Here is a 26,963-nt window from a genome sequence, read left to right as displayed (position 1 = left end):
TTTGTTCACCACCTATGAAGTCATTTGGATTGATTATCTCCCCTTAATACATTATACACAAAGTATGACCTACCATTACCTCAAACCTGACAGTATAAAACAAATTTATCTTTATTGTTCTCCATGATCTATGAAGTCATTTGGATTGATTATCTCCCCTTAATACATTATACACAAAGTATATATAACCTACCGTTACCTCAAACCTGACAGTATAAAACAAATCTTTATTGTTCACCACCTAAGAAGTCATTTTTTATTGATTACCTCCCCTTAATACATTATATACAAAGTATAACCTACTGTTATCTCAAACCTGACAGTATAAAACAAATCTTTACTGTTCACCTCTTATGAAGTCATTTGGATTTGTTATCTCCCCTTAATACATTATACACAAAGTATATATAACCTACTGTTACCTCAAACCTGACAGTAGACAGAATATAATCTTTATTGTTCACCCCCTATGAAGTCATTTGGATTGATTATCTCCCCTTTATACAATATACACAAAGTATAACTTACCATTACCTCAAACCTGACAGTATAAAACAAACCTTTATTGTTCAACCCCTATGAAGTCATTTGGATTGATTATCTCCCCTTTATACAATATACACAAAGTATAACTTACCATTACCTCAAACCTGACAGTATAAAACAAACCTTTATTGTTCAACCCCTATGAAGTCATTTGGATTGATTATCTCCCCTTTATAAATTATACACAAAGTATAACCTACCATTGCCTCAAACATTACAGTATAAAACAAATCTTTTTGTTCACCCCCCATGAAGTCAATTGGATTGATTATCTCCCCTTAATACAACATACACAAAGTATAACCTACCGTTACCTCAAACCTGTCAGTAGAAAACAAATCTTTATTGTTCACCCCCTATGAAGTCATTTGGATTGATTATCTCCCCTTAATACTGTGACAAGTAACCCCCAGGGCATATATTTTTACAGAGGATGACCTTGAGGTCACTCCAATGTCTTGCTATGGCCTAAATTTCCATCATGCATACATTTTTTTTGTTGCTTTTTTTTATTCCTGCATTTGTTCAGAACGCAGAAATCTACTTCCTTCTTCTGGTCTCGTTGTTGTGAGACTTTTAGTAGTCTAGTATAATATAGGAACTCAAGGAACACAATACCAATATTTCATTTTTAATAATTCTTTGTCTTTGATTATACTGAATTAACGTTACCTGATGCATTGTGTTTCTTTGTTTACATTGAACATGACGTCATAACTTAAAAAACGTGCCAAGTAAAATCTCTAACAACAGAACCAAAATCAGAAACGTTAACCCTTTCGCCGATGAGTCCCGGTTTACCAGGATTCACGCTTCAGACAGCTGACGATGAGTCCCGTTTTACCGGGATCGGAATACCTCTTTTATATTTCCCGCTCAAAACAGTGCAAACATGACTTATCTTTCTTTGATGAATACCCGGATGAAAGTGTAAACATGGCGCTTCCGTTTGTTGAAAACCGTGTCAAAATCAGACGAAATTTACAGAATTTACGAGAATTTGAAATGAGGGAACATTTTTTTTGAAAGAATATGGAAGAATTGAAGCCAAACTAGTATACTTTTTTGACATAAAATGTCGTTTTTTGTACAAAACACTTGGAATGGACATCGTTCAGTGCGAGGAATTTGTACAGCCTCATAAAAAATTTCAAAATTTTGCCGTTTTGGGTTAAAAAATTACGATTTGGGGTCTTAGAGCAGAATTTTGAGAATTTCACCTAGATAATGCCGAAAATTTGAAAAATTTGAATATTTTATGAAGAATAAATTATCAAAACATGAACAAAACTGTGAACATGGTGTTAGTGAATGAAATAAATACACAAATAACTACAAACAAGTTTTTATTGATATTTATTATGAAGATCTCACACTTGAGTAATATTAGCCAGGGAAGCCATCGTCACAGAGTAGCTTCTGTCTGGGCAGCTATCGGTGAAAGGGTTAAGTTATTTCTTTTTCTTTTTTTTTTTTAAATTACCCCGGTATGTAAGTTACAAAATAAAATAATTCATACAGACTTCGTCTCCATTCACCGGCCTGCCTCATATTATATAAATAGATGATACATGCAACCGTAATATTAATATAATGTATAACAACAAACCAGTGTATTCTCTTGGACTATTATTATATTAGTATAACAGCCCATGGTATACCGATTTGTATCACTACAATATGATAGTTATTATGGTGAGGTAGAATTTCCTGTCATTTATTTATCATCCAAGCACGAACTTGTATCAAAAAAATATCTCTGTAAATTAACCTCAGTTTCAGGTATAGAGATGTGATCTGTTTCTGTGACATGTGCTTTTCAGTGGCTGATTTTGGGGGGCCAGGGGGTGTTTGGTAGCTTATATAGGGAATCACTGATGCGTGACTGGAGCGGGCTCCCTCTTATGAAAATTTCTGGATCTGCCACTGCTGCACTGCTTTTGACCATCCACAAGAACCTGCGGTCATCTGATGTTCAGTACTTCAGTACTTTGATTTTATATTTTTATTCTGCTGTAAAAAAGTTTTTCCTTGTTATAGATACGATATATGTTTAAAATTGTTGATAATGTTATTTATTCTATATGAGTGCTAAGTTCCTATGATAATAGGGCTTTACTGTTTGTTTGTTGTTTATAGAAGAGATATTTTCATAAATTATTCCAAGTCAGGAATGTTTTCATTTTTGCATAAATTGTAAACATCAAGATTTTGTTAAAATTACTCTCCATATTTTTATGTTTATCTAGTTATTGCAAATGCTTTAATAATTGTGTTTGTTTATAAACTTTTACCAACAAATGGGAAGAAAATGAGGAATATTGTGATATTCAGATTTTTGAAACTTGTTAATTTTTGAGAAAGTTCCCGTACTTTTTCATCTGAAACTTTAGACATACTTTCTGTCAGTTTTGGACAATGACAGCCAAACTTACTTATATACACTCTTTTTCAAATTCGAATTGAGTTCTAGAATTTACTTTTCCCCACTGAAGGTTATGCATTTTGCTTAAACTTGTCGATCTTCGTTTCTGTTACAGACAGTGCTCATGTGTCGCCATTACCAGATTACCTCAGATGAAAGGCTAGCGATTTCATTGGTTGATTAAAAGAATAATGTATTTTACCTTAATTTTTGTGGAAACTGTTATAGAAATGTTTTATTTTACGAGTAATGTTAGAAAATGTAAAAGTTTATATTTTATTAATTTTGTATTCTTTGTCGTTTCAACTTGATAAAGAATGGAGCTTTTTGATTGGCTATCAGTGCAAGAAGAGGCACTTAAGGGTAGATCTATCGTGCATGCCGCTGTGCGATACTACCAGTAGAAGCACAAATACACTTAAAGGTTATGACCCTCTTCATAAATGTATGTACCCAACCCAAAAACAACTAGCAAGGAGGCAATTGTGCATCAAGTCAATGAATAGTAACAGTTGGTTTATTAAAGTAAAAACAAGCATGTTAACATACGATCTAGGAAATGCAAGTGAGTGGCTAGATATTCAGATAAAAAAGGATGAACTGTTAAATAAAGCTAAACAAGAATGTGTCCAAAGTACACGGATGCCCCACTCGCACTATCCTTTTCCATGTTCCATGAACCGTGATCAAATTGGGTAATAATCTAATTTGGTATTAAAATTAGAAAGATTATACTATAGGGAACATATGTAGGCCTACTAAGTTTCAAGTTGATTGGACTTCAATTTTTTCAAAAACAACCTTGACCAAAAACTTAAACCTGAAACTCCCACTTTCATTTTCTATGTTTAGTGGACCGTGAAATTGGGGTCAAAAGTCTAATTTGGCTTCAAAATTAAAAAGATTATATCATAAGCAACAAGTGTACTAAGTTTCAAGTTGATTGGACTTCAGCTTCACCAAAAACTACCTTGACCAAAAACTTTAACCTGAAACTCCCACTTTCATTTTCTATGTTCAGTGGACCGTGAAATTGGGGTCAAAAGTCTAATTTGGCTTTAAAATTAGAAAGATCATATCATAAGCAACAAGTCTACTAAGTTTCAAGTTGATTGGACTTCAGCTTCATCAAAAACTACCTTGACCAAAAACTTTAACCTGAACGGACGGACGCACAGACAGACGCACAGACGGACGCACAGACGAACGGTGCTCAGACCAGAAAACATAATGCCCCTCTACTATCGTAGGTGGGGCATAAAAAGGTATCAGTGCCTACTGGATTAAGCGAATAACATCTCTAGCTAAGCTCTATACCGGCCTTCGATACCTTAACAGTGATATATTCATGCCAGGAAAAATACATCCAATATTGCGAATCAAGCACCAATCTCAAAGAGACAACAAGAGAGTACCTACCAAGATCAAACTATTAACTGGAACTTATATGCTACAACCTTTAAGATATAAGATATACAAAGAAGGAACTGAAGATCATTGTGTAGCCTGTGACTGTAAAGAAGAGACATTAGAACATTTGCTTATAGAATGTGGTTACATCCAGGGGACTCTATTAGGGGTAGGATTAACACCCGGTGGTACATGTGCTGTTACTAGAACCTGATCAAAAAGAAATGTGTTTTACATTTAAGTTGTAGTTGTTTAAAAGAACTTATTAGTCATACCAGGAAAAATCCCTGCAGAGTGAGGAGAAAACGTGTCCACAATTCAATCAGATTTTGTATGCTTCGCAACGAGAAAACTATCCATCAAAGACCAAAGAACATGAATATAAAGAACGGAATGTGGTCAACAAGGAACAATGAGCCACACCAATGGCGTGTAAAACATATCCTCTATCTGTTGATATGCTAGGTAGTAATTCAGCGACAATTAACAAATAACTCAACAGAAATTGATAGGTAACATATGATATCGACTAGAGACAATAGCCAATACAATAATTATGCTATACTCTTATTCAAAAGTCGAAAGTCAAAAAAATTTTAAGAGAATTTTACAGAACCTATTTAAGGTATACCATCAATTCCAAAACATATCAGAAAGACATACATAACCCCATAACATTTGGATGTTACCATACAAAAACCCTCCTGTTTGAAACTTGAAACATACTTCTGCAATCGATCCGGAAATAAAACAAAATGTTCTGTAACGTTCAAATTCACATACCCGGCTTCTCATTGGCTACCTTAGCTGCTTCTATAGCTAGTACCTGTCATTAACAAATAAACTGACCGGTGGGATCTTCTGTAGTACCAGTTTGTTTGTTAAATATATTCAGTCCAACAATTCTCAAACCGGTTGCGTAAAAACATGATACTAAGAATATTCAGTATATTCAATTTAGCATGAACAATTTGTCAAATTGTGTGAATTAACAGTAAATGTTAATAACAGCAGTTTCATACCACAACAAAACTAGCTTAATACTGTACTTTACTAATATTTGTATTCATATAACACAAAAATATTGGAACAAGAATATTTTTGCAACACCTTTTTCATTTTAAATTCTGTAACTTTTTAGACAAATAGAACATATTAGGACAATTGAATATCTTCTAAGCATGACGAGAAACAATTTTGACATTTAAACGAAATATTCAAGTTACTGATGGTACTGGGGATGAAACATAAACATAACCATATAAATAGAACATATACAATCGTGAAGAAATGAAGTTTGAGTTCCTCTCCTAGCTACAAATGCATGCAAAATCAAAGGTGTAGAACATATTTTATCATAATCATTTGGTAATCAATGATGCAATTAATTAGTGTCTCCATGACAGTCTTTAAATAACATTAAAACAAAGTATCAAATACACAATACTGCTAACGTTAAGTGTTTGGCTCAGTAAAGCTGTCAATGTGCAACACAGTTTAATATATATGGAACTCTTTGTCAAAATTAAACACTGTCAAACATTCATACTACTGTCCACACTGATCTGTGTCCACACTTGTTTAGCATGCAAGAAGAAAATAATTTAACTGAAACAGAAATAAAAAACAAAAAACAAAAACAGCTGCAACTTTTAAATATTGAAGAAAAAGACATTCCAAATCCTCCACCTCTCCATGAAAATCAACAGTTTAACAATATTTATTAAAAGAATAGATATTGATTATTAACTTTTCCCGGATTGGAAACAGTATTTTAGCACTTTCAAAATGCTCAGCTGATTGGTCGCGAATGACCTCATCCTGATATGACGAATAACCAGCATATACCTTTGATCAAAACATCAGTGATAAACATTTATTGTCAGGTATAATAATATTTGGGACGATTACATAGGTATGAAATGTTGTAAATTGACTAAACATGACACAAATAAAAAGTAAAATAAATTGTGATAAAGCGTAAAGTTAAAGACTGAACATAGACCAACTATTTTTCATCTCCCCAAACTGTCATATGCGGAGTTCACACACAACTCAAACTAGTTAAAAACTATCAGGTTACCTCTCAAATGAGAGATAACCCTCAATACAATGACTGTCCCTTTTATCAGGGGTACTTTTTAAGTGATAACATATTTCTTCATTGGATGAGAAACCATTTTAAAAGGGCACACATTTTCAAAGAACTACATGTATATGGACACATCATATGTTTTCATATATGTATGTATGATTATCTGTACTATGCATGGTTTTTCAATGAGAATAGTGAACTCTTAATAGCACTTAAACTCACAAGACTAGGATATATCTTTTTGTTATTATATTTTCAAAACATGTCCATGAATTTTGTAATATTGAAAAAAAACCACCCCAAAATATGGGGCTTCCAAATTAAGCCTTAAACCATTTATATAACAAATGTGTACTAATGTAAATTTGGAATATCAAGTAAAAAAAATACTAGTCCTGTTCATGCCAGCTGGCATATACATATTTTCGAACATCCTGGCACTTTAAATTTCTAGGAGGTGAAATTCTCGGGATTTTACCTCAAACTCTATGGGAAAATACAATTTTTAATTCCAATTTAAAAGCAAACGATAAAAGATATCACAAAGATTTTTATAACACATGTCTAATATGATAAGGAGATTTGAAAAAACGATCTCAAATTTAATTTCAATGATTCAACAAAAAATAAATTGAGTTTTAAGTTTGTGTACCTATATATGGTAAAATCGAGGATTTGTAACCGCTTCAACTCCAATATTCAAATAGATAAACACAATCTAATTATCTGATTGGTCAATCTTCAGCTGTGATGCAAACATGAAATTATGTATAAGGCTGATACCAGGCCAACATCACTCCACTGTTGTCTGTTTTTTGCAATCTTCTCCATTTCACCCTAGGTCTTTCCCATGCTTTTATAATTTCACCCCAATTGTTCTTCTCCATGTTTCTTTTGGTCTTCCTTTATTTCTTTTACCTTCAGATGGTGTCCAATTTAGAGCTTTTTGGTGATGTTATCCTGGTCTTTTTCTTAAGGTGTGTCCTACATCTGAATCTTCGTTGTTTTATGGTGGTCATTAGATCTTTTTGTCCTGCTCTTTTGTACAGCTCTTTATTGGATAACTTTGCTAGCCAATTTATCTTTATACATATTTTTCTTATATACATTTGGTGTGGAATCCAGAGAGTCTTTGGCTGTCTTTCTGTGTTCTTCTCCAGCATTCTGCACCATACAATAAGGTAGAAAGCACATTAATGTTGTAGATCTTTTTTTTTGTTTTTATGCCCCCACTGTAGCAGAAGGGGCATTAAGTTTTACTCTTGTCTGTCTGTACATCCATACGTCCCAAAGTTGGTTTCCGTTCTCTAACTTTAGTTTGCCTCAACTAAATATTGTACAACTTATACACAATGCTTATTACCACTAAATACATAAATTATCAGGTTTGAATTTTGGTAGAGTCACTTTTACCGTTTTAGAGTTATGCCGCTTTACAAATAGTAAAATTGGCTATTTTTTTTGTTTCCGTTCTCTAACTTAAGTTTTACCTTTGTTCGTCTGTATGTCTGTAAGTCCCAAAGTTGCTTCCGTTCTCTTACTTTAGTTTGCCTCAACCAAATGTTATGAATTTTATACACAATGCTTATTACTACAATATACTGATTAACCCTTTCATGCCGAATGTATCCTTTTGGCACACCCGCGCGCATGCCTGAACGTATCCTTTTGGCACACCGGTGTAGATGCCAAATGTATCCTTAAGGATACATAGATTTCTATTTTTAGACGGTCACAGTGCAAACAGTAAAAACTACCTTTAAACATGTTTCTTGGCCCCGTTGCTCCATGGATGTTATGATAAACACCAAATGCATTAGATATTATAGTATCGGGCGTAAAAACACTGTTAAAATATGTTTTTTTCAAAGATTGTTGAGAAAAAAAAAACCTCGTGAAAAACAAAATGGCGGAATAATAAACAATCGTGGTCAGGAGTTTCATTTCGAGTTGAAACATTTAGAAAACTTAACCTGCGGTCATGAAAGTCGTTTAACTTGTACAAAAGTAGTGATTGTATGTATATTTTGGAGTTGTGAGAAGAATATTTGTAAAATAATCTGAAACCGAGACTTTGATTGTCGCCATCAGGTGCACGACTGTAAATTATTATTTCTCGTTGCCGTTTGAGAGTCAACCTTTCATGACCGATTGAGTCAGAGTCTTTTATCATCGTTTTAGACATTCTCAGGAGTCTGTAGTGCTACGGATTTGATTTCTTTTCATTGAAAGGCTGTACTGCAGTATGTAGGTCGACAAAACAAAAATCCACTTTCATTAAAAATAATACCAGATATTGACTTTTTATTTTACATAAAAGTGGTTTCGAAAGATGAGACAATATTCTGCAATCTTGTTCGTATTTTAATCGAGTGTAAATTATTTTCCATGTCTTGTGACAGAGGTTTTTAAAAGTCTTGTTCAGCATACAAAAATTTTAAAAGTTGTTTTGAAAAACAATGTTGACAGAGAGTAAAAAAAAACCTGAAAGATGCCAAGATGATTATTTTTATGTAACAAATTGTTTTCTTTCTCATTTAAAAAAAAAAACCCACATTGTCAAAGAAGGGAAGTAAAAAAAATATATTTGTTTTAGAAGGGAAGGGGAATTTTTTTTTTCAGAATTGGAAAGGGAAAAAAAAGAAAAATTTTTTGCTGAAAACAATTAATAGGGGTTCAATTTTTTGTTTTGGAAAATTATGAGGAAGAACTCCCCCCTCATGTTGCACACAAACACAAAAGATGAATGACCAATTCGGCTGTGCCTAAAGTTTATTACAATTTGTAATGCCAATATAAGCAACTATTTTTAACACTAGGAAACATCTTTTTTGTGTTCAAAAAGGGACTTCCAATGGTATATAAATTGCTTCTTCTCTCAGATGCCAAGTCATATACATGTAGTAGAAAGGAGTAAGAGAAAAAACTGATCAAATTGGAAATGGGATAATGGGACCACATTAGGGTCTTGTAGCTGTTACCTTGTAATTCAGCTTCTTAAATGTACACTGTTTATGGGACTAGTACACATAAGCAGGTATCTTCATACCACATTAATATATAGGCTTATATGTAAGTAACACTTGCTGATGGATGTAATAGATTAATTAATAGACTGTTAACAATGGTTATAGTATAATAACCTCACTCAAGTAATTTTTATTCACTTTTTGACAAACCATTCCATTAAATAACCCAACAATATAAACAGAAAATAAAAAAAATAGTTTCCATTGTCCTTACTCAATTTCAAAATCAAAATTTATGATATGAATCCTCCTATTCAACGAGTACCCAGCATTATAAACTAAAACAAATAGCTTCCAAATGTTATTACAAACTATATCAGCTCCCTGATGTAGCTTTCCATCAATGAATTTTAAAACTGCATTTTGCAGTAAAACATGTACAATCATGACAATGTATTTTAATCTTTTTTTGGGACTAGTTTTCAACGACTTGAATCTGTCTGTACATATCATGAGTTTAAATAAAACAGTACCCAGTAGTTGTCTGCATATATTATCTTCTTTACCTCTACTGCATGTGATTATAATAAGTTTAAATATGATGAAAATAAATTTATAAAATATTAATTGTCAGCTTTTGGTATTTATTTGTGCTGCTTTAACAAACATCAGTATTTGTCAATTTCATGTTATTTTATACATCCTAAATTTTGACTACATAGTTCAGATTTTAATTTCAACAATTTGAAAAAAAAAAAAATTCACTAGGCTCTTTATCTTGAGATACAGCTGAATATTTGCTTATTTGTAGTACATTTATTTATGCTTAAATATTTTTTTTATATTATACAACCCCCATGACCCAAATCAAATTTATTGGAAATTTCAAGGATTTAGAACTTAAAAAAAAATTAACTTTTTGGATTCATTTACTTTTATGTATTGGAAAGCTTTATCTCATTCACATGAGGAAGAATTAAGGCATTACTAGGGTTAAGTCATAAAGTAAAGAAGTTCCATCAATTATTATTGCAGTTAAAAATTATTTTTAATTAGTTCAGTAATCGCACATCAACGCTGGGGGTATTATACAACTCGTCTGGAAGAGTTATTGTCCGTTATTGAGCCCGAGTTATCTTTCTTCTTTCGAAACCGTAAACAAAAGGCGGCCAAAATCTACGTGAACCCCAGTCTCGATTTACAAGTATTTTTACCAAGAAAACGAAAACAGAAACGGGTGTTGAAAGAAAATAATTCAGTAGCTCATAGAAATAGAATTTGGAAACACATGTGTGCTTAAGAAATGTTGCCGAATGGAAGTGATATACGGTAGGCAATGATAAAAATTATCTTCCATCTCAATCAATCTACATTTTCGACACACGTTTTTAAGGTAAACTGCTTCTCACTCTATGAAGAGGTTACGGACGCTAAACCTATGATATTTATCTACATTTTATCAAAATTTGACCGCACAACTTGATATGGTTCCTGAGTTTTCAATGACCAAAACTACGAGGTCGTTTTTGCTGAAGCACATGTCAAATTAATCCCGGTCAGACAAACGGCTCGTGCAAATAAATTTCGGTTAGGGAATCCTGCGAAAAAAATAAATTCATTAGTGAAAGTGTTAGGTTTGAATTTTGGGGCTGTCACTTTTACTGTTCTAGAGTTATGCCCTTTACAAATGGAAGAATTGCTGAAAAATTTCAAAAATATCAATAAAGATTATAAAGTAAATTTTTTTTTTTAGAATGGAGTTAGTTTCCTTTGTCCATGATTATATTTGAATCAACTACAATCAAAAATTGTATTACCATTCTAGGGTTATGCCCCTTTACAAATGGAAAAATTGCTGATTTTTTTCTCGTTTCTGTTCTCTTAACTTAAGTTTGTCTCAACTAAACTTGATGAAATGTACATATATATATGATGCTTATAACCACTAAACTCAGTTTAAGTTCAAATTTTGGTAGCTTCACTTTAACAGTTCTCTTTATAACTTTATACATGCTAGCAGAGGCATTATCTGTGTCCCTATGGATACATTACCCATCTATTTTCACTTATGTTGCCTGTATGCCATATTTTATTTAGTTGGTGAAAAGATGTTCTGGCCTTCTGGAGTATGTTTGAGATGTCTTTTTCTGTTGTGTGGTTTTTGCTTAGAATATCTAGTAAAACAGAGATTTTATGTTTTTCATGTATATTGCCATATATTTAATTTAATCTAAAAGTCAATTGGATTAAGCATTTCTCATTTAAGCATTCATGCACTTTGAACTTCTGTAAACATAACCAAATTGTTTGTAATTTCTTTTTTAGACTAAAAAGGGAAATTAAACTGGTAGAAATGAGCATGAACGAGAAGAAGTTTATAGACATGGGGATATGGTGGTCTGAAGGATTATTATGACATAACTGAACTTGAGTTCAAACATGGCTTGTCTTACTGACAAGTACATTGAAGGAGAATGGATGTACATAGAGAGTATTCATTTGGCAGAACTACTGAAAAAGGGACTTGAAAAGGTACATTTGTATTATTTGATATAATCATTGTTATACATGCATCTCCACTCAATAAGTAGGTGTTATATATTGCATTCACCTTGTTGGTTCTTTTGGAATATTGAATTTATCAATGGGTTGTAGCAGATAAAATATATCAATGCCTGAAGGATTGAAAATTATATGTTAGTAGATGACTGATCTAGAATATTCATCTTCTATAAGTTCTCTGTAAAAACTGTGAAGTGATCTTTTTACTACATGCATTCTTGTTCTTGCTTTTAATTTTGTCTTACTCTTTTAGCACATTATTACATGTAAGGTAACTTTTTATGTCCACCAGGCAACAGGTTCAGGGAGGATATAAAAATACTCTGTCTGTCCATCTGGTCTTGTTAGCAATCTTACATGTACATTTTTTTTGATTTCTATGAAACTTACATCATAGATTTATATCAGCAATGTCTTGGAAGATTAAAAAGATCATTGGTGATCAATTACTTATGAAATAGTTATGCCACTTCGAAATATTGATTATATGCAAAGGTCAATATCAGCATTTATGTCTTTGACACTTTGGAAAATAAGTGTTGATCAGTAATTTTAATGATTTATGCCTCTTGGAAATATAAATTATAACAGAAATTGCATTGCATTTACTCTGAAGCCTTCATTTTTCTATTGCCTTTGTACCTTGGATAAATAAAGTACAGTACATTTAGAGACTTACTACGACGATAGTCGGACTTCTTACATGTCCGTCATCTCATCTCGGACATTTCGGACATATGTCCGACAGTCATAAATCAATTATTTGTCAGGTACAGCTACCTACATGACCCCTTTCATCCTTAACCGACACTAAAGACCAGCACGTGTTAATCGATCTGTTACGGTTGAACGCTTTTTATCTACCTGTGTAAACCAGGTAATGGTTTTTAAACATGATGATTATGTTAATTCTGATGTAATTGACGGAAAATGATATAGATGTATTGTACAATGTAACTTTATTACAATATATTATAGTTTTGTCGTGTGAGATAATTTGTTTTTCTTTTTTTCTGTTGGTAACACTTTTAATTGTTTTCCATCTTGATTTTTTTTATATATAATTTGTACTTTTTAACTTCATGAACTAAATGTACTTAATGTCTTTTTACGTTTTATACCAATAATAAAGTCGATTTTGTTTTGCCTATTAATATTTTGGAAAGAACACAATAAATTATGTCCATGAAGTCTATTATTCATGAATAAGCCACACTCTATTAACTATAACCGTGGGAAAATTACGGCAATAAATATATTAAGAATTCGACATATTTATGTCAATTAAAAAGACGATTTAAAAACATTACTTTCGTTGTCTATAAATCTTTTGCTGGTCCTTGAATTTTACGATTGCATACCATGCTTATATTATATTAAAACCAAGGTGTTCAATTGACTCAAGTTGTCGATTCCCACACAATTAATTTTATGACCGGATGTAGAACAGAAACATCGTAGTATTGTAATCCTATAATAAATAGGTCAATTTATTTTCATACAATGTGTACCGGTAATGTTTTGGAATTATGCTTCTGATCAAAATAATAGTTATATTGATAAGTTGTACATGTTTTGTATCGTTTTCTTTGTAGATTAAAAAGCAGAATTTAATTGGTCTTTTTTGTATTTTTTTTCTTCTTCTCGGAATTACAAGGTTGTGTGAATAATTTTATTTTGGTTTTCGTTTCAATTGATTCAAAATGTAGAATGGTAAGAGTATGGATGAGAATATGATTTTTTCGGGCACCAAAATTCGTAATCAAAACCAACGGAAAAACCGTAATTGTCAACACCAACATTAAAGAGATTAAAACTTGTCCTGAATATACAAAACTTGCCACTGGACGTCAAACAATCATCTATCATTTAACAAAGTCTATATTTTATCAACTAGATTAATACGATGTATGGTTGTATCATAATTTATTTTATCTCAAAAATTAAAATATTTAATCAACAATATTAAAATATTAAGATAACACAATAAAAAATCATCAATTGTCATCAATACACAAATGTCATTTACTTCTTCTGTTGGATGGGACGACGTAGAAACTGGTTGATTTTCTCAATCACCATAGCGGTGTATGCTGAATCTAAAGTCACACTTGGATAGAATGCAGTTACATATCGTCGTAGATATTGTTTTCTGGTGTCGTCTAGTGGTCTTTTGTTCAACTTTCCACCGCCTCTATAGGAAAAATACACCCTAAGGTTGTCTGCAGTAAAGAGTTCTTGAAACAAATACTTTAATAACGAAACGGCAAAAGCTCCAGGTGTGGTCGAGCTGCTTGCTGCTTGGTTTAGGTCATTTTCTGACAGACGAACTCCCTCTGGAATGTCCGCGAATAGGTGCATGGGTACGGATCTTACTGTTGTGGGTGCTGTTGGAGTTGTAGCAAGAAATAAAGGCATGACTGGTGGAATAGAAGGAGTAACTGGTGTATCTGGCCTTTCATCTCTAGTAGGAGTATCAAAGTCTGGGAGCTGGCGTTGGTGGAAAGTTGGAGTTCTTGGCGTAGTTGGAGTAGGAGGTGCAGTCAAACGGAATGATTGCTGTCTTTGCATGGCCACCAGGTAGTCGATTTTCTGATTTTGCGAAAGAATAATACGTTCCATCTCTGTCTGCCTTGCGTTGTATATTTCCAACTGTTTATAAATAGCGGCCAGAGTTTTCTGTATAGTAAATGCAGTTGGTTCTGCTTCTGTTGGAGTAGGTGTTGGTACAATTGGTGAAGTTGGAGTAGGTGTTGGTACAATTGGTGAAGTTGGTGACGGCGCTTCTAGGTGCAACGGCAGTTGTGGAGAGATGGAGGGTGAACGATAGGCATATGGATCGTGAATGCCTTCTTCCATACTGAGTAAAACGGCCTCTTGTCTGGGTTTCTTTGATGTAGTGGTTTTAGGCATTTTTTTTCTTTTGCGTATAACGTATGGTGACGCTACTGGTGATGCTACTGGTGATTGCGGCGATGAAGAAGTTGGAGAAGTTACTTCTGAGTTTTCTGTCTCTCTGGTTTTCATCTGGAGATAGTCACCAGTATCTATAACTTCTGCAGATTCAGGGGAACTGGTACTGTTCCCGTACATCACTGGGTATCTACTGCCTACTCTTACACGACCTTCGGTCATAATCTTAATTCTTGGACAGGTATAACGAATACCATCATCATATTTTACTAATAGTGAGAATACTCTCGTGTAGCGGCTCTGGATGACATTGTTAAACTAATACTGCTGACTGTTTGAGCGGTCATATTTATACTTAAATGATAATTTATGATATCAACTCATGTGTTAAAACAACATTCTTTGAAGATAAGATTGATCAAAACAGCTTTTCAATTGAATTTATTTTTAACAATGTACCCAGCTTGTGTGATTACGCTTAAACCAGTTGATATTCGGAATAAAAAAAAAATAATAGGGCAAACAATGGTATTAACGGATTAAACATTGATTTTGATTAAACCTGGCTTCTTCCTTAATTGGTTATACATAATTTGATTGAATTAATTACCACATAAATTATATTTCATTCAAAATTTAATATTTTTTACTATTTAAATTTTTTGTCTTTTTAAGAAAAATACGTAATTATCTAATTTATTCAACAAAAAGTAAATTAAGAAAATAGTAATTACAATATTGTGTGGTTATTTTTCTGCATGTAAATTTCAATAAAATAAATTTGTTTATTTAATGGAAAATAAAAATAATAAAGTTATACTATGAAATTATAAATGAACGCCAAATATTTTTTTTAAAGTCAATTAAAATAGATAAATGAAAGGTAAATTCAAATCAATAAGATTATTATTTTCTTTATTATACATATTTTATATGTGTCAGGTAAACTCCCAAAGGCAATTGTCAGTTGTGATGTCGACATGTGTATTCAAAAATACAAATGTGGGACCACGATATTAACCCTTCTACAGTACATACATGTACCCCTTACAATTAACATGTCATTTTAGAATGACTTTATAAAAAGCTCCTAAAAATATTTGCATCAGTAAAGTTCAATATTGCGATAATAAACAACCATGCCTAAGTTTAAACTTTCACACCGAGACAACTTGGAAATTATTGCCCTTTACAGACAGAGTTGGCCCGTTCATGCCATTGTTAGGAGGTTAGCTGAAATAGGTATAGATGTAACCTGGGGTACGGTGAAGAATGTCATCAAACGATACCAATACGGAAAGATTGGGTATGAAAACTTCAATCATAAAGACCAAAATCTACCGAAATTTCAGTACATAACAGATCAAGACATCAACTTTGTGAAGACAGCACTGACTGAGAATCCAACAAGAACAGCTACCGATATTAAACATATCTTAGCAGACAAAGGCACTCACACCAGTAAGTCAACTGTGAGAAAAGTCATTGATGCAGCCGGATTCACAGCTTCTAAACCCAGATACGGTCAAATGGTTAGAGACGTTAACAAGGAGAAACGGGTCCAATTTGCCAGAGAGGTCATTTCAAACGACGATCATTTTAACAATGTCATTTTTACAGACGAGTGCTCCGTGCAGTTGCATAACAACAAGATAGTTATCTACCGAGAGAAAGACTCTGTAGCACCGGTTTTACCAAAACCTAAACATCCACTGAAGGTTCATGTGTGGGCGGGTATTAGTCGAAAAGGTACAACACGAATATTAATCTTCGAAAATATCATGACTGCAGCGTTTTACATCAACCCCATACTGACATCGGGTCTGATACCTTTCATAAACCGTGTATATCCTTCTAGTCATCGTCTTCAGCAAGACAACGACCCGAAACACACAGCAAATGCAACTAAAGCATTCATGACTGAACAGAATATCAACTGGTGGAATGTTTGGCCTGCGGAAAGTCCAGATTTCAACCCCATTGAAATGGTTTGGTCCATGTTGAAATCCAGATTAACCAAGAAAGAACCGAAAACAAAAGAAGACCTCATCAACGGCATTAATTCTTTCTGGAGAGAAGATCTAACAATTCCAATCTGCAACAACTTCATTGATCACATCTATAAGGTATTACCAGTAGCAGTTGTAACAGGTGGAAGAGCTACAGGAGATTTACCCAGGAAAATTTTTCCAGAAAGATCGAGTGGCAAGTCCCTACAGTATTTCAACAGAAAACTCCAGACACCAGAATACCAAGTTAAGATTGCAAGTTTAAAGTTGAAATAAAGAAGACGTTTTATTGCTATACAAAACAGTCCTTTTAAGGGCTACACAAAATTTTCAAAAAGAGTCTGAATGTTGTACATCAATCAATAAAAACCAATTTAGCTCTACTCCACCTCTCTTCTTGTTAACTTCTCTCATGTATGGCTAATTTTATAAAATATACAAATTTTGGCTAAAAGTGTGATGTAATATATTTTTTATAGCTAATAAATTCTTTTTTAAATGGATGACTAATGAACACACCCAATTGATTCGATTCAAATATTTATTGTCATATAAACTCTTTCACCAATAAGTTTTTGACAAAATATATGAATGCAAAAAGCATATTCAAAATACAAATATATTTTGTGAATCTCCACAAACGCCGTTTATTTGATAAATATTTTATTTTAAATAACGTTTGTCAGTTTTAAATTATTTTATTAATTTTATACAACTCATATATAAACATGACAACATACAATCAATATTATTTCTTGTCATTAAATAACATTTCATATTATAAGTATTCTATAACAAGTCCGTGAATTACGGCTTATCAGGTGCAAATCAAAATTTAATCATGCATTACAATCTAATGTTTGATTGTCGGAAACGTAAATTTTTTGACACGATGCAAACAAATTCGTAATTATATAATTAAATTAAATTAATCAGTAATAATTATTAATTCATAAAATGAACTTGACCTCATTCATTTCATAAAAGATGTTTTCTAGCTGACAACAATTTACAAAATCCTGCCGACAGCACGAGCTAATATTGGCGGTAAAATACTTAACGGTAAACACTAGTTATATCAATGGGTCCGATTGCCAGGGTCAAATAAGTGTATTGATTGATGAAAAACTAAAATGATAAGGCTCTTACGGGTATGGAGATGTGGGAATTAATTTTTTTTACAACTTATTTATTTCCCCGATTTTGAAAAATGATTCAGTTAGTAGGATTGAACAATTTGGATGTGTATTTAAAATGATTCTTTTTTAGAAATTTTTTATGCATTCACAAAAAATAATTATCCTTTTCTGTTTATTCAGCCGTAAATTCTTTCATAAAATGGTTCCGCTGATCTAGGTCAAATTCCAGTGATTGACTTGAGAAAATAAACGCAGAGGCTCTTACGGGGAATATGAAATCGGAAGAAAAATTAGTTTATAGTTTAAAACTGATTAATTTCCAAAGTTTTCAGTGAATAACAATTGTTTTGTACATGACTTATATCTAGCATGATGAAATATCTAACTAAGCTGAAATAAACAATTTCAATGTTCATATTTTAGCTAATAAGTAAAAACTGAAATATTTTTTATCCGTAATTTCATTCATTAAAACGGTGAAATATGTTACATGATGCTATCGTTCATTAATCTATAAAATGTACAGGTAAGATTACAAATTTATCAATCACAGCTACAGATTAATTTACGACCTTCCAACAAGGTATTACACAGGTACATCACTGTGCAATGTCTTTTTTATACGACTGGAAAATTTTTGCAGTCGTATATTGGTATTACGTAACATTAGCACATCTCATTTTAATAGAGAATACTTGGTCCTCAGTCATGGTCTATTTTGATTTTTAAACTTTTGCTTAGTTTGTGATTAGATCACTTATGTAAGATAAACCACTAATGTTATGTGGTTGATAGCTTGTATGATTAGATGACTGATGTAAGATAAACCACTAATGTTATGTGGTTGATAGCTGGTATGATTAGATGACTGATGTAAGATAAACCACTAATGTTATGTGGTTGATAGCTGGTATGATTAGATGACTGATGTAAGATAAACCACCAATGTTATGTAGTTGATAGCTGGTATGATTAGATGACTGATGTAAGATAAACCACTAATGTTATGTGGTTGATAGCTGGTATGATTAGATGACTGATGTAAGATAAACCACCAATGTTATGTGGTTGATAGCTGGTATGATTAGATGACTGAAGTAAGATAAACCACCAATGTTATGTGGTTGATAGCTGGTATGATTAGATCACTGATGTAAGATAAACCACCAATGTTATGTGGTTGATAGCTGGTATGATTAGATGACTGATGTAAGATAAACCACCAATGTTATGTGGTTGATAGCTGGTATGATTAGATGACTGATGTAAGATAAACCACTAATGTTATGTGGTTGATAGCTGGTATGATTAGATGACTGATGTAAGATAAACCACCAATGTTATGTGGTTGATAGCTGGTATGATTAGATGACTGATGTGAGATAAACCACCAATGTTATGTGGTTGATAGCTGGTATGATTAGATGACTGATGTAAGATAAACCACTAATGTTATGTGGTTGATAGCTGGTATGATTAGATGACTGATGTAAGATAAACCACTAATGTTATGTGGTTGATAGCTGGTATGATTAGATGACTGATGTAAGATAAACCACCAATGTTATGTGGTTGATAGCTGGTATGATTAGATGACTGATGTAAGATAAACCACCAATGTTATGTGGTTGATAGCTGGTATGATTAGAAGACTGATGTAAGATAAACCACTAATGTTATGTGGTTGATAGCTGGTATGATTAGATGACTGATGTAAGATAAACCACCAATGTTATGTGGTTGATAGCTGGTATGATTAGAAGACTGATGTAAGATAAACCACTAATGTTATGTGGTTGATAGCTGGTATGATTAGATGACTGATGTAAGATAAACCACTAATGTTATGTGGTTGATAGCTGGTATGATTAGATGACTGATGTAAGATAAACCACTAATGTTATGTGGTTGATAGCTGGTATGATTAGATCACTGATGTAAGATAAACCACCAATGTTATGTGGTTGATAGCTGGTATGATTAGATGACTGATGTAAGATAAACCACTAATGTTATGTGGTTGATAGCTGGTATGATTAGATGACTGATGTAAGATAAACCACCAATGTTATGTGGTTGATAGCTGGTATGATTAGATGACTGATGTAAGATAAACCACTAATGTTATGTGGTTGATAGCTGGTATGATTAGATGACTGAAGTAAGATAAACCACCAATGTTATGTGGTTGATAGCTGGTATGATTAGATCACTGATGTAAGATAAACCACCAATGTTATGTGGTTGATAGCTGGTATGATTAGATGACTGATGTAAGATAAACCACCAATGTTATGTGGTTGATAGCTGGTATGATTAGATGACTGATGTAAGATAAACCACCAATGTTATGTGGTTGATAGCTGGTATGATTAGATGACTGATGTAAGATAAACCACTAATGTTATGTGGTTGATAGCTGGTATGATTAGATGACTGATGTAAGATAAACCACTAATGTTATGTGGTTGATAGCTGGTATGATTAGATGACTGATGTGAGATAAACCACTAATGTTATGTGGTTGATAGCTGGTATGATTAGATGACTGATGTGAGATAAACCACTAATGTTATGTGGTTGATAGCTGGTATGATTAGATGACTGATGTGAGATAAACCACCAATGTTATGTGGTTGATAGCTGGTATGATTAGATGACTGATGTGAGATAAACCACCAATGTTATGTGGTTGATAGCTGGTATGATTAGATGACTGATGTAAGATAAACCACCAATGTTATGTGGTTGATAGCTGGTATGATTAGATGACTGATGTAAGATAAACCACCAATGTTATGTGGTTGATAGCTGGTATGATTAGATGACTGATGTAAGATAAACCACTAATGTTATGTGGTTGATAGCTGGTATGATTAGATGACTGAAGTAAGATAAACCACTAATGTTATGTGGTTGATAGCTGGTATGATTAGATGACTGATGTAAGATAAACCACTAATGTTATGTGGTTGATAGCTGGTATGATTAGATGACTGATGTAAGATAAACCACTAATGTTATGTGGTTGATAGCTGGTATGATTAGATGACTGATGTAAGATAAACCACCAATGTTATGTGGTTGATAGCTGGTATGATTAGATGACTGATGTAAGATAAACCACCAATGTTATGTGGTTGATAGCTGGTATGATTAGATGACTGATGTAAGATAAACCACTAATGTTATGTGGTTGATAGCTGGTATGATTAGATGACTGATGTAAGATAAACCACCAATGTTATGTGGTTGATAGCTGGTATGATTAGATGACTGAAGTAAGATAAACCACCAATGTTATGTGGTTGATAGCTGGTATGATTAGATGACTGAAGTAAGATAAACCACCAATGTTATGTTGTTGATAGCTGGTATGATTAGATGACTGAAGTAAGATAAACCACCAATGTTATGTGGTTGATAGCTGGTATGATTAGATGACTGATGTAAGATAAACCACTAATGTTATGTGGTTGATAGCTTGTATGATTAGATCACTGATGTAAGATAAACCACCAATGTTATGTGGTTGATAGCTGGTATGATTAGATCACTGATGTAAGATAAACCACCAATGTTATGTGGTTGATAGCTGGTATGATTAGATGACTGATGTAAGATAAACCACTAATGTTATGTGGTTGATAGCTGGTATGATTAGATGACTGATGTAAGATAAACCACCAATGTTATGTGGTTGATAGCTGGTATGATTAGATGACTGATGTAAGATAAACCACTAATGTTATGTTGTTGATAGCTGGTATGATTAGATGACTGATGTAAGATAAACCACCAATGTTATGTGGTTGATAGCTGGTATGATTAGATGACTGATGTAAGATAAACCACTAATGTTATGTGGTTGATAGCTGGTATGATTAGATGACTGAAGTAAGATAAACCACCAATGTTATGTGGTTGATAGCTGGTATGATTAGATGACTGATGTAAGATAAACCACCAATGTTATGTGGTTGATAGCTGGTATGATTAGATGACTGATGTAAGATAAACCACCAATGTTATGTGGTTGATAGCTGGTATGATTAGATGACTGATGTAAGATAAACCACTAATGTTATGTGGTTGATAGCTGGTATGATTAGATGACTGATGTAAGATAAACCACTAATGTTATGTGGTTGATAGCTGGTATGATTAGATGACTGATGTAAGATAAACCACCAATGTTATGTGGTTGATAGCTGGTATGATTAGATGACTGATGTAAGATAAACCACTAATGTTATGTGGTTGATAGCTGGTATGATTAGATGACTGATGTGAGATAAACCACCAATGTTATGTGGTTGATAGCTGGTATGATTAGATGACTGATGTGAGATAAACCACCAATGTTATGTGGTTGATAGCTGGTATGATTAGATGACTGATGTAAGATAAACCACTAATGTTATGTGGTTGATAGCTGGTATGATTAGATGACTGAAGTAAGATAAACCACTAATGTTATGTGGTTGATAGCTGGTATGATTAGATGACTGATGTAAGATAAACCACTTATGTTATGTGGTTGATAGCTGGTATGATTAGATGACTGATGTAAGATAAACCACCAATGTTATGTGGTTGATAGCTGGTATGATTAGATGACTGATGTAAGATAAACCACCAATGTTATGTGGTTGATAGCTGGTATGATTAGATGACTGATGTAAGATAAACCACTAATGTTATGTGGTTGATAGCTGGTATGATTAGATGACTGATGTAAGATAAACCACTAATGTTATGTGGTTGATAGCTGGTATGATTAGATGACTGATGTAAGATAAACCACCAATGTTATGTGGTTGATAGCTGGTATGATTAGATGACTGAAGTAAGATAAACCACCAATGTTATGTGGTTGATAGCTGGTATGATTAGATGACTGAAGTAAGATAAACCACCAATGTTATGTGGTTGATAGCTGGTATAATTAGATGACTGATGTAAGATAAACCACTAATGTTATGTGGTTGATAGCTGGTATGTATAAGCAATAAAAAGATTACAACGCAATCATCTTCAGCTTTCATTTTAGGTTTTATTGATTGATAGCAGATCATTTCTGGAATACAATACATCAAGAATCCAACAATCAGTCAATGTCTGCTGCTCCAAATTAACAAAGCATAGGTTACAACAAGACAAGGTTAGTACACCTTTTATTTTGAGTTAGAGCTGATGAAGTTTTCTATGATTTTGACATGATTTCTCCCAAACGTAGTACAACACACTAAAAATATTATTAAGAAAGCGCATGTGGGATTTTTTTAATTTTCAGTTATTGACTAAAAGAAATGCACTACGAAATAACTGTGTACTCGGACCATAGGTTACAGCAAAACAAGTTTAGTACAAACAGTAAACAATTCAAAGTTAGTCCAATTTGTGTTTAAGTGTATGGATCTGTCTGAAATTGTACTGCAAGGTACATTGTACCATACCACAAAGTAAAAGCTGGGATTGAGTTTGGGGGTAATTACTAAAAGGGTTTAAAAAAATGTGTCATAACTTTTTGTTTTTATGCCCCACCTTAGCAGAGAGGGCATTAAGTTTTACCATTGTCCATCTACGTACGTACCAAAATTTATTTCCTCTAACTTTTGTTTGTTTCAACCAAATGTTATATTTATACACAATAAAATTGAGAATGGAAATGGGGAATGTGTCAAAGAGACAACAACCCGACCATAGAAAAAAGAAAAAACAACAGCAGAAGGTCACTAACAGGTCTTCAATGTAGCGAGACATTCCCGCACCCGGAGGCGTCCTTCAGCTGGCCCCTAAACAAATATATACTAGTTCAGTGATAATGAATGCCATACTAATTTCCGAATTGTACACAAGAAACTAAAATTAAAAAAATACAAGACTAACAAAATGCCAGAGGCTCCTGACTTGGGACAGGCGCAAAAATGCGGCGGGGTTAAACATGTTTATGAGATCTCAACCCTCCCCCTATACCTCTAGCCAATGTAAAAAAGTAAATGCATAACAATACGCACATTTAAAATTCAATTCAAGAGTAGTCGGAGTCTGATGTCAGAAGATGTAACCAAAGAAAATAAACAAAATGACAATAATACACAGGGATCTCCATGGATGAAAATTGAACCATGGAGGAAATTTCACCATTACATTCCGTGCGTACGCTGTACAGTGAAGCGTGATCGAAAGTATACCATCCCTCTGCATAAGGATTGGTGAACATACTAACTCATTGCTTATTTAAATTATATTTATTTGAATTTTCATTGTAAATAGAAGTATAACTTCAAAGGCCAAGCCTTCATGCTCCCCACTTTAGTCGAGAATGACCAAAAGCTGTCATGAAGGTCCACATGTAGTTTTCCTGCTATTTTGGTAATTGTTATGAGGGTTAAAAATCATGTAGAGTTTATTTTTCACGGACACTTTATTTAGAAGTGATGAACCCATTACCGCATTACCGGTATGGCTGATTTGCAGCAACAACAAAACGATTCGTACGGGTTATGTAAAATGTTAAAGAGATTTGTAAAGCAAATGTTGACAAATGAAAAGGTTTTTAATGATTTTATCCATGTTATCTAGCAAATAGACCACTTTCGAGTTCATCCGTCACCGGAAAAAACTCGTCAATTATACGCGCCTTTATGACATCATTTACCAGATAGAGGGGGTCGCCTGTATCCCTGCACTATTTACGTTCATCAAGCGTCTTAGTGATCGTCATTGTGCAGGATAAACAAGAAATAATGGTTGTTCTGTAGGTACTTAATGACAATTCCCTAATGACAGCAATGCTGATTGTCAATTTTGAGAATTCAATTTGCAGAATAATTCGTACAATATAGAATTATAGTTTTCCAACCACTCGCTCAACGTGGGAACGGAAGTGACGACGCCCCTAAACGCACAAATGACGTTCACTAAAACCAGAGTTTTTGACGGAAATGCATCGAACTCGAAAGTTGTCTATTGATGCTATGCAACATGCATCTTTCGAGTCTGAATAGAAACCGGAAATGCGGATGTATCAATTTGATTGTAAACTACGAAATGAATTCGGAATTACAATACGACATTTCTTTACAGGAAATAAAAGTTTTTATACGACCGCAAAATTTGAAAAATTTTTCGTCGTATATTGCTATCACGTTGGCGTCGTCGTCGTCGTCGTCGTCGTCGTCGTCGTCTGCGTCGTCGTCCGGCGTCTGAATACTTTTAGTTTTCGCACTCTAACTTTAGTAAAAGTGAATGGAAATCTATGAAATTTTAACACAAGGTTTATGACCACAAAAGGAAGGTTGGTATTGATTTTGGGAGTTTTGGTCCCAACATTTTAGGAATTAGGGGCCAAAAAGGGCCCAAATAAGCATTTTCTTGGTTTTCGCACTATAACTTTAGTTTAAGTTAATAGAAATCTATGAAATTTTGACACAAGGTTTATGACCACAAAAGAACGGTTGGGATTGATTTTGGGAGTTTAGGTTTCAACAGTTTAGGAATTAGGGGCCAAAAAAGGGCCCAAATAAGCATTATTCTTGGTTTTCGCACTCTAACTTTAGTAAAAGTGAATGGAAATCTATGAAATTTTAACACAAGGTTTATGACCACAAAAGGAAGGTTGGTATTGATTTTGGGAGTTTTGGTCCCAACATTTTAGGAATTAGGGGCCAAAAAGGGCCCAAATAAGCATTTTCTTGGTTTTCGCACTATAACTTTAGTTTAAGTTAATAGAAATCTATGAAATTTTGACACAAGGTTTATGACCACAAAAGAACAGTTGGGATTGATTTTGGGAGTTTAGGTTTCAACAGTTTAGGAATTAGGGGCCAAAAAAGGGCCCAAATAAGCATTATTCTTGGTTTTCGCACAATAACTTTAGTTTAAGTAAATAGAAATCAATGAAATTTAAACACAATGTTAATGACTACAAAAGGAAGGTTGGTATTGATTTTGGGAGTTTAGGTCCCAACAGTTTAGGAATTAGGGGCCAAAAAGGGACCCAAATAAGCATTTTTCTTGGTTTTCGCACCATAACGTTAGTATAAGTAAATAGAAATCTATGAAATTTAAACACAAGGTTTATGACCATAAAAGGAAGGTTGGTATTGATTTTGGGAGTTTTGGTCCCAACAGAATAAGGGGCCCAAAGGGTCCAAAATTAAACTTTGTTTGATTTCATCAAAATTGAATAATTGGGGTTCTTTGATATGCCGATTCTAACTGTCATGACTGTGTATGTAGATTCTTAACTTTTGGTCCCGTTTTCAAATTGGTCTACATTAAGGTCCAAAGGGTCCAAAATTAAACTTAGTTTGATTTTGACAAAAAATGAATCAGTTAGGTTCTTTGATATGCTGAATCTAAAAATGTACTTAGATTCTTGATTATTGGCCCAGTTTTCAAGTTGGTCCAAATCGGGGTCCAAAATTAAATTTTGTTTGATTTCATCAAAAATTGAATAAATGGGGTTCTTTGATATACCAAATCTAACTGTGTATGTAGATTCTTCATTTTTGGTCCTGTTTTCAAATTGGTCTACCTACACTAAAGTCCAAAGGGTCCAAAATTAAACTTAGTCTGATTTCAACAAAAATTGAAATCTTGGGGTTCTTTGATATGCTGAATCCAAAAATGTACTTAGATTTTTTATTATGGGCCCAGTTTTCAAGTTGGTCCAAATCAGGATCTAAAATTATTATATTAAGTATTGTGCAATAGCAAGTCTTTTCAATTGCACAGTATTGCGCAATGGCAAGAAATATCTAATTGCACAATATTGTGAAATAGCAAATTTTTTTTTAATTAGAGTTATCTTTCTTTGTCCAGAATAGTAAGCAAGAAATATCTAATTGCAAAATATTGTGCAATAGCAAGATTTTTTTTTAATTG

At 33.3% G+C, this 26,963-nt stretch overlaps 1 protein-coding gene across 2 annotated transcripts in view; it reads left to right on the top strand.

The window, feature by feature from the left end:
- Positions 1-6,160: 6,160 nt before the first annotated feature.
- LOC139492246 (uncharacterized) overlaps positions 6,161-26,963 on the top strand; it is a 36,279-nt gene continuing 15,476 nt past the window's right edge. The window contains exons 1-3 of one of the 2 annotated variants that reach the window (XM_071280441.1): positions 6,161-6,267; positions 11,771-11,977; positions 23,122-23,232. In XM_071280441.1, the coding sequence (XP_071136542.1) occupies positions 11,885-11,977; positions 23,122-23,232 (204 nt within the window). In that variant the 5' untranslated portion in view covers positions 6,161-6,267; positions 11,771-11,884. Of the gene's footprint in view, positions 6,297-11,770; positions 11,978-23,121; positions 23,233-26,963 lie in introns of both variants that reach the window. The other variant, XM_071280440.1, reaches the window with a different exon arrangement.

The sequence above is a fragment of the Mytilus edulis genome, chromosome 10 (assembly GCF_963676685.1).
Source record: "Mytilus edulis chromosome 10, xbMytEdul2.2, whole genome shotgun sequence".
Classification (NCBI taxonomy): domain Eukaryota; kingdom Metazoa; phylum Mollusca; class Bivalvia; order Mytilida; family Mytilidae; genus Mytilus; species Mytilus edulis.
The sequence above is the reverse complement of the archived record's forward strand: the minus strand, read 5'-3'. Positions and strand labels throughout refer to the sequence as shown.